Source organism: Sander lucioperca, chromosome 8 (assembly GCF_008315115.2).
Source record: "Sander lucioperca isolate FBNREF2018 chromosome 8, SLUC_FBN_1.2, whole genome shotgun sequence".
NCBI classification, from domain to species: domain Eukaryota; kingdom Metazoa; phylum Chordata; class Actinopteri; order Perciformes; family Percidae; genus Sander; species Sander lucioperca.
Genome location: NC_050180.1, coordinates 31,516,216 through 31,524,940, shown reverse-complemented (window position 1 = coordinate 31,524,940; position 8,725 = coordinate 31,516,216). Strand labels below are relative to the sequence as shown.

The following is an 8,725-nucleotide window of genomic DNA, read 5'->3' as shown; positions in this document are numbered from 1 at the left end:
ACCTCTGTCCTCCTCTCCTCCCTTCTTGCTCCTCTGGTTTTCATCTCATTTTCTCTCCTTGTGTCCCAGTTTTAGATCTTTGCCCCTCACTTTCATCCTTTGCTTTCTCTTTTTGTCTCCTTCCTCCCTCTACTCTTTTCGTCTTCTGTCACTCTCTTCTCCTCTGTTCCCTTTTCATCTTTCTTCCTGTTTCCCATTCCTTACTCATTTCCTTCTTTTTTTCTTTTCATGCTTCCCTTCCCTTCCTTTTTCTCTGGTCCTTCCATCCTTTCCTCGTTCCTTCCCCTTTCTTTCCTTTCTTCTTCTTTCTCGCAGTTTCCTATCCTTTTCTTCTTTACTTTCTTTCATCCTTTCCTCTTTGCGTCCATCTCTTCGCCTCTCTCCTTCTTCCCCACCACTTCCTCACATTCCACACTCAACCCATCTGGCCTCCTTTTTCTTATGCTAAACAGCTATTTTTTTTCTTTTACATATTCTTTTTATATTTCTGTATTTATTGTTTATTCTTATTGATGTTCAATATGTGTGTTTGGTTATGTATGCACCACAAATCCAGGCAAATTCCCTGTGGCTAAGTGTAACTTACAGTGGCAATAAACGCCTTTTCTGATTCTGATTCCCTGACTCTTCTTCAATCTCTCCTCTACTCTTGCCTCTCCATATCCTTCCCTTCATTTCCTAACACCATTCCTCGCCTCCTTCCCTCACTTTCCTTGTCCACTACTCCACTCATGCTTCCCTCCTTGGACTCTGCTCTCTTCAATTCCTTCCCTCTGGCATGTCAGAGTTTGCAGACAGAGAGAGAGAGAGAGGGAGAGAGAGAGAGAGAGAGAGAGAGAGAGAGAGAGAGAGAGAGAGAGAGAGAGAGAGGGAGAGAGAGAGAGAGAGAGAGAGAGAGGGAGAGGGAGAGAGAGAGAGAGAGAGAGAGAGAGAGAGAGAGAGAGAGAGAGAGATATATATAAAGAGAGCAGGAGAGAGTGAGCAGACTGAAGCTGAGCAGCGAGCGGGTTGAGCAGCAGGAGTACTTCTGTCCTCTGAGCTGAGGACGATCCAGTCTCAAGTGTCACTGAGAGCAAAGAGTCTGCAGGACCTTGCCCCAAAAGAAAGAAGACCAAAAAAAAAGGATCTTTTCCTCCGAGAACTGTGTCTTCTTTATGAGGACAGCATTTTCTGACTCCAGGATGATCTATCACCTTTCAAACCAACACAGAGTCTGAAGCTGCTCCGGCTCGAACAAATCATTTCCCCTGAAAGAGGAATAAAGGAAGAAGAAAAAGAAGAAGAGGAGGAGGGGGAGGAAAAGTCAGTCCATCAACAAATGTCTAAATCAGGCGCATTTGGGGACTATTGGATATATTGTCCTCTCTGAAAACCAGAAGAAAAGAGGAATAAAGAAGAAAAATTTTTCATTTTAAGAACAACCTAACGAGGATGTTGGCGTTTGTTGCATCCACTCAGATACAAAGAAAAGAGATGAAAGAAGAAGATAGAAAGATGAAAATAAAGATTGAGTAAAAGCACAACCGCAAGTGTCTGGTTTCACACAAAGAATCCACAAAAAGGAGGAATAAAGCAAAAAGTTTCTTTTTGGTATTATTGATCTAAGATGTCATAGACCAACACTGTTTGAACTTCACTCTCTCAAGTCCCAATCAACACGGAAGAAAAAGACAAATGGAATAAAAAAATACAAGGACAAAAATTTATTTTTACTTTTTATCAAAAACTTATAAATCAAAAAAAAAATTATTCTGAAAGAGAGGGAAGAAAACAACTAAAGGAGTCTGAAGTTGCAGTTTGCTGAAGACAGAGGAGCAGGAAAAGTTTAAGGAGCACACAAAAAAAGTCAAAGCTACAGAAACGCAAGAGTGAGGAGTCAAAAGTGTAGGCATAAAAAGGATGCAGAGGTAAAAAGGGAAAAGAGAAATATCTCGGAAAAAGAGGACAAGGAGGTTTATAGTGGACACAGAGAAGAAAAGGAATAATCAAGGGGAAAAAAGGCAAAAAGGATGAACCAAGACGAAAAGGAAGAGTGACGAGTGAAAGGAGGACAATTCAAAAGAACAGGGAGGACTGAAGAACAAAAGTAGAAACATAAGGCCAAATAATAAAAGGAGGAAAAATAACTTTTAAAAGGGAAAGGACCCAGGTGTTACAATGAGGGTTCTGGTGCTTCTTGCAGCTCCTCTCTCCATCCTCATCCTCCACATTGCAGTGGTGGCCCCGGCAGGCGGCGTGGCCCCGGGCCGTCTGGAGCGCTGGGTCCGCTCAGGCCTCCAGTCGCTGCAGTGGGACCAGCTGGACCGGTGCCTCCGCATGTCCTCGCTCTCTGAGGCCGAGTGCAGGAGGCTCGCCCACCTGCCACTGTCCGCCGTGGCTGTTTACGTATCGGAGCCACGCACTGCTGCAGGTACGGGGGAAGGCAAAGGTCATCATTGGGTTTGTTTCTGTTTTTAATGTTGAGTGAGGGTTTAGTTTGTAGCAGTGGATGAGGCAAGTACCTGGCAAAATGTGAATCAGAATCAGAACCAGAACCAGAAAAAGGTTTATTGCCACAGTAAGTTACACTTACAAGGAATTTGCCTTGGTGATTGGTGCATACATAAGAGGCAAACATTAAACATGAATAAATACATAAACAAATATACAAATAGCTCTTTAACATAAGAAAAATGAGGCTCATGGTGTCTACTAAGAAAATACAGTGTAATACCAGTTAAATACAAATTTTTAACAAGATGTGTTTAAATGTCCATGTTAGAGGGGTAAATACGAGGAAATCAATTTTCTAATGTGATCATCATAATGATTAATGGGTGCAAAAGTCTATCGGCTGCCTCAAACAGAACAACTGAAAGAGTCTGAATTTGCTGTTTGCAACTTGAATAAAAAAGAATTGTATCGCTGTGTGCTACCCAGACAAATCTGAATCCATTAAGAATAGGCCTTTTTTCACAGAAGACATTTGGCATGTCACAGTAGAAAAAGCACGGGAGTAAATATTAAAATAAAGCTGAATTCCATTTAGCTGCTTCGGTTTAAGGGTCCTGGTGTTGTGCATGCTGGCTCACTGTCACACAGTCATAGCTTATGGATAGTTGACAGTTAATAGAGCCCGCGTCAATGTTATATGTATACTTGTGGTTTTAATACTATGACAAGTCAAAATGTAGACCGCCTATTATAAACATATGAAGTCATTTTTTTAACATAACATTTAAAAAAAACTTGTAATACAAACAATAATTGTTTTAATGTAGGCTATGTATTTTCATGGAAGTTTTATGTTGATATATATTAGTTAAAACCATTACCGTATTCAACTGTGTCTTGCCTCAAACTGGCTCAGGTAAAGCTTTAGTGCGTAACTTTTTGATATTAACGAACGTCCGTTACATTCAAGCCATTGCCAAATGAGTTGCTAAGCTAATTAAAGACTATCAGCTCCACACAACTCTCTCCGTATTTCTCAGTATGGCTATGTTCAGAAACTGGTGTCGTCCGGCGACTTTCACACGCAGAAAATCGAGTGAAGATAATTAGCCTACCTCTTCTGAAGAGTCCATCATGTTTTTTTAATCCTCCGTGTCCTCCTTGGCTACAAGTAACTGCATGGAGGAGGGGTGGGGGTGATCACAGAAGGCTTGTAACATGTTGACGTGCTGACAGTTTTGTTGTCATTACTTTTTCTAATTCTTCATGAGGGCGACAGAAACTACGCACTATAGCTTTAAAGTCAAAGTGAAGTCATTGTATGAAATGGAAGCTATATTATACCTCCGATGGTATCAGTATATTATTAATACAATATATAGTCTACCTATTGGGTCTAAGAGTGTTTTTGTGGTAGTAATAGTAAACAGTAATGATTGTGTGACTTTATTTCAGTATCACTTTATTATTCCTATGGAACATTGTACTTAGAATTACCATAATACATTTAGTAACTTATGCACAAGGTTAAACATGGTTTTTCTTAAATGGACCATTAGTCTTGTATAGTTAATTTTCCTAGTAACAGTCTATTCTTCCAAAAACCCTCCAGGTAACTCAGACAAAGTTCTGGCTATTCTGCCGGACTCCTGGGGTGGCTCGATGAGCTCCAAACCACGGGGAGGTTACAGCATCAGCCAGGTGCTGAATGGAGGGGAAGGTTCCCACAGACCTCAGCAGCCATTCCCCGGCTCCACGGCCCATGATGCCGTGCTGGTGCTGGATCCGAGCCCAGGGGAGAACTTTGGGCACCCAGTGGTCCTTTTCTATGTGGACGTGAACGTGACAAAGAAGAGATGCTCCCACCTAGATGGCATTTATCTGGGTGAGTCAGCAAAGTCAGTCTTTAGCTAGTCTCGCATTGCCAGACCTTCCTCCACAGCGCTACAGAGGAGGGTCTGGCCCGTCCACACATCATTCCGAGATGGGAGAAAAACGTGTTCTGGTTTATTGGCATTTCTTTAAACCAATCACAATCGTCTTGGGCGGTGCTAAGCGCTGGACGGACCCAAGGTACCGCTGCAAAATAGTCTCGGGAAGGAACTTGTTTTGGTGGAACGTGTGTACGTTCAAAAGTTGTTTTAGTCGTGCAACAGAAAACTCAGATTGGACAGATAGTCTAGCTAGCTGTCTGGATTTACCCTGCAGAGATCTGAGGAGCAGTTAACCATAGTCCTCATAAATCCACCGGAGTTTAAAATTACAACACAAAGGAAGCGGAAGGTAACGGACATCCGGCCGAAAAGAGTGACATCCGACAGAATTTCTGGCGGCACCTGAAAAAACACGGAAATGAAATGTTGCCAATACAGACTTCTAATCTAATCTGAAGTGAAAGCAAAATTTTGCCTGAACATTATCTAGTAAATATAAAAGCAATATCAAATATCAACATTGGAAATACAAACAGCAAAATCCTAAACACAAATTTTGAGCTGTTTCTTAAAGCTTTGGTGTGTAACATTTTTACATGAATGAATGTCCATTTCATTCAAGCCATTGCCAAATGAGTTGCTACAAAGCTAATTAAGACTTTCAGCTCCACACAACTCTCTCTGTATTTCTCAGTATTGCTATGTTAAGAAAAAGGTGTCGTCCGGCGACTTTTGCGTGCAGAAAATCGAGCGAAGATAATCACGTCTTCCGAAGAGTCCATCATGTTTTTTTAATCCTCTGTGTCCTCCTTGGCTAAGTAGCAACTGCATGGAGGAGGGGTGGGGGTGGTGCGTGATCACGGAAGGCTTGTATCATGTGGAGGCGTTTTGTCATTACTTAGAATTCCTCATGGGAGAGACAGAAACTACACACTATAGCTTTAAAATTATCAACAGAAGTTACTTGTCTTATTTGTAATGGGAATTTGTTCCAAACCTTTGGTGCATAACAATAAAAAGATGCTTCCCCATACTATTTGTAAGTCATTTTGGTATATTGAGCAAGCCAATGCTTGATGACCTAAGGAAACGGTTTGAAACATACTCAGATAAGCTATCGGAGAGATGCGAAGGTGCTAAACCATTTAGGGCCTTAAAAACAAGTAAAAAACAATCGTCAACGTTACAGGTAGCCAGTATAATGACGCTAATGGTTTAATATGTACATTTTTATGCAGATGATACAATTTTATATGCCCCTGGCTCCACTCCAACCCAGACTCATATTTAGTCTGTCTTTGATGCTTTCCAATTATCACTTCTCAATCATAGACTTGTTTTAATGCACATATGACCAAGTGGTATCTCCACATCCAGTGTCTCCAACTATTCTGGCATTACAACTTTTAAATACTACCCTTATCACTCCTGCTGCATCTGCCAGTCAAGATTTATATTCAAATCCAAATCAAACTAAGCTTTATGTATAAAATTAAAGGCTGTTTGTCTTATCTTAACCGAAGCAGAAATACATGTCAATATTAGCAGCCGTATTAAGAAATTGTCAATCAATAACAACAAAATACTTAGAGTGACCACAAAGAAATTCTGGGGGAGATTGTTCCGTGACACTAAAGGCAAAGTGAGAGTATTTTGGTCACATTTATAAAAAGGGTTAACAACCAAACATCAGCTAACGAAAAAGCTCCACTCTTGGCAGAGGCAAACAACAGTTTTACTGTGGATAAAAGGCCAAAAGTGAGAGTAAAAGAAATGTTTCCAAAGTGCTTCATTCATGTAGAAATAGTCCAAGGGGACATGAATTCTGTGATGGTCCTCACAAGCCCTGTAAAAGAGACACGCTTGAAAGTGCAAGTTCTTGACCTCCTGCTGCGATGGAGGTTAGAGCCAGATGTTGAGGTGAATTTGGCCCTGTGTTACACAAACACACACCTGTGAATTATTCATATGCACACACACCACTGTGCCCCCTGCTGGGTCCTGGAGATGGATTTGGAGTTTTTTTAGAGTGAACCTTTTTTTTCTGACCTCATTTATCCCGGTAAGGAAGAGAGGAAGAAAGAGAACATAGAGCGAGGAAGAAAAGGGAGGTTTGGTCTGCAGAGGAGAAGATGAGGAGAACATCCTGCAGCGATAGCCTAAAGGAAGGAGGTCAAACGTCTTATGAACTGGGCAGTCAAGAAATCAGTTAAGCCTTGCATACATACACCTGTAACACATGTTATCTAGTCTCCCATTGCCAGACCTTCCTCCACAGCGCTCCGCAGGAGGGTCTGGGTAGTCCACTCAGCATTCCGGGATGGGAGAAAAACGTGCTCTGGTTCGCCGGATGGAGCAACGTTGCCTATGCAAAAATAGCCTCGGAAAGGAACCTGTTTTGGTGGAACATGTGCTCGTTCAAAAGTGCAACAGAAAACTCAGATTGGACAGATGTCTGTCTGGAGCTACCCTGCAGAAATCTGAGGAGCAGTTAATAGTCCTCATAAATCCACTGGAGTTTAGACTGCCAACACAAAGAAAGAGGAAGGTGAGGGCCATCCGGCCGAAAATGAGGGACATCTAGCTGAATTTCCGGCGGCACCTTAAAAAACGTTGATACAGACTTCATGTAATCTAATCTGTAGTGACGTTTCCTACTATTAAACTTTATATATTTTTGCTTAAAGTTAAACAGTGTGCGGGAGTTTTTCTTTATAACTTTTAACCTGCGTGTCCCCCTCCGACGCACCTGTCTCACGTTATACACCTTTACCTTTTCAGCTGTGAAGTGGGAGGCCAAGCTGACAGAGATGGCCCGTTAAGCTTGTTTTCCACTGCAGGAAAATTGTTTAACTAAACTTCAAGATGTCTTTCACTCTCTGTGTCTCCAGGCGAGGAGTGTTTGACTCTGTCTTTAAAGGGTCGTTGTCAGAACCAGCTGAAGCGTCGGCAAGCCGGGCCAGAGAGGCTTATGGGTAATGGACACAGTCGGCTGGCAGGTGGGGCACTGCGCGGTAGTACCATTACCACAAGTGGTGGTAGCCGTTTGGTGGAGCGGGCTGTTGGAAGGCTTTGTGAAGTCCACTTCCTTCCACTGGTGGTCAGAGTTGGAGACAGCAACCGGACGCAGAGACTCAGATGTGTTGGTAGGTTTTAAACCGCTCCTTTTATCAGGGTTCAGAAAGTCTGAACAAAATACCAACCAACTCCTTTCAATTAAAAAACATGGAGGAATGTAGCCCATACTTTTATTCTTTCATTGGAAGCTAGCAGTTTCCCCTTGCTTCCAGTCTAAATGCTAAGCTAGGCTAAACACATCCTGGGTCTCTGCTTAATACAAAGATAAAGGTAATATCAGTCTTTCCCTTTTAAGTACAAACTTGAAACACATAAAGAATGTTTTAATAAGACTCTACAGCTATGCTTGCGGCTCTGTGGGGTTGTACTTTAGCGCAGCAATGCTTTTTGCTAAACGCTAAGGTCACCATGCTAATATATTCACAATGACAATGTCAACATGCTGATGTTTGGCAGGTATAATGTTTACAATGTCCACTATCTTAACTTAGAGTGCTATGCTAACATTTGCTAATGAGCGCTAAACAGAAAATACAGCTGAGGATGATAGGAATGTTATCAGCTTTGCAAGTAATTTGTCATAAACCAAAATATTGGACACATCAAACGTTCTCATGATGGCACTAGATGAAAATTAAGGGGATCACCAAAGTTATTATCCTCCTGAGTGGGACATTAATGACTGTTCCAAAAACTGTGGAGATATTTCACTCACAAGCAGAAATGTCAACCTGCTGGTGGTGCTATAGGAAAAAGTAAGGAGATCACCAAAGTCATTAGGATTCATCATCTGTGGACCTTGAATATCAGTGCCATATTTCATGGTAATCCACCCAATATTTTGAGATGAGTAACATACTATCCTTTTCTTCTTCTTCTTCTTCTTCTTCTTCTTCTTCTTCTTCTTCTTCTTCTTCTTCTTCTTCTTCTTCTTTTTTTGGGCATTTTTTAGGCCTTTATTTGGATAGGACAGCTTAGAATTGAAAGTGGAGAGAGAAGGGGAATTACATGTAGCAAAGGGCCGCAGGTGTCCAGTAGTCTTGGTAAAATCACTGTTGTTTAAACTTTATAGGTTGATGGGCATTCCATTGCACTTTTCCTGGTAGGAGACTTTTTTGAGTGAAATGCAGAATTATTCTCATGCGATGCCAAGACCACCCACACCTGCAGCCTCTGCCAGCAACCTGGGCCTCGTGAGAGAAACTGCTGGGAAAATGTTATCATGCTGTTATGGCAAACATAGAAAATCCTCAGGATAAAAATACAAACCTACCTCTGGC

General features: G+C 41.7%; 1 protein-coding gene across 1 annotated transcript in view; it reads left to right on the top strand.

Moving 5' to 3' along the window:
- The first annotated feature begins 953 nt into the window (after positions 1-953).
- Positions 954-8,725, top strand: part of si:ch211-67e16.11 — a 12,313-nt gene continuing 4,541 nt past the window's right edge. The window contains exons 1-3 of the mRNA XM_031307434.2: positions 954-2,410; positions 4,046-4,318; positions 7,259-7,513. Coding sequence (XP_031163294.1) covers positions 2,158-2,410; positions 4,046-4,318; positions 7,259-7,513 — 781 coding nt within the window. The 5' untranslated portion in view covers positions 954-2,157. The remainder of the gene's footprint in view (positions 2,411-4,045; positions 4,319-7,258; positions 7,514-8,725) is intronic.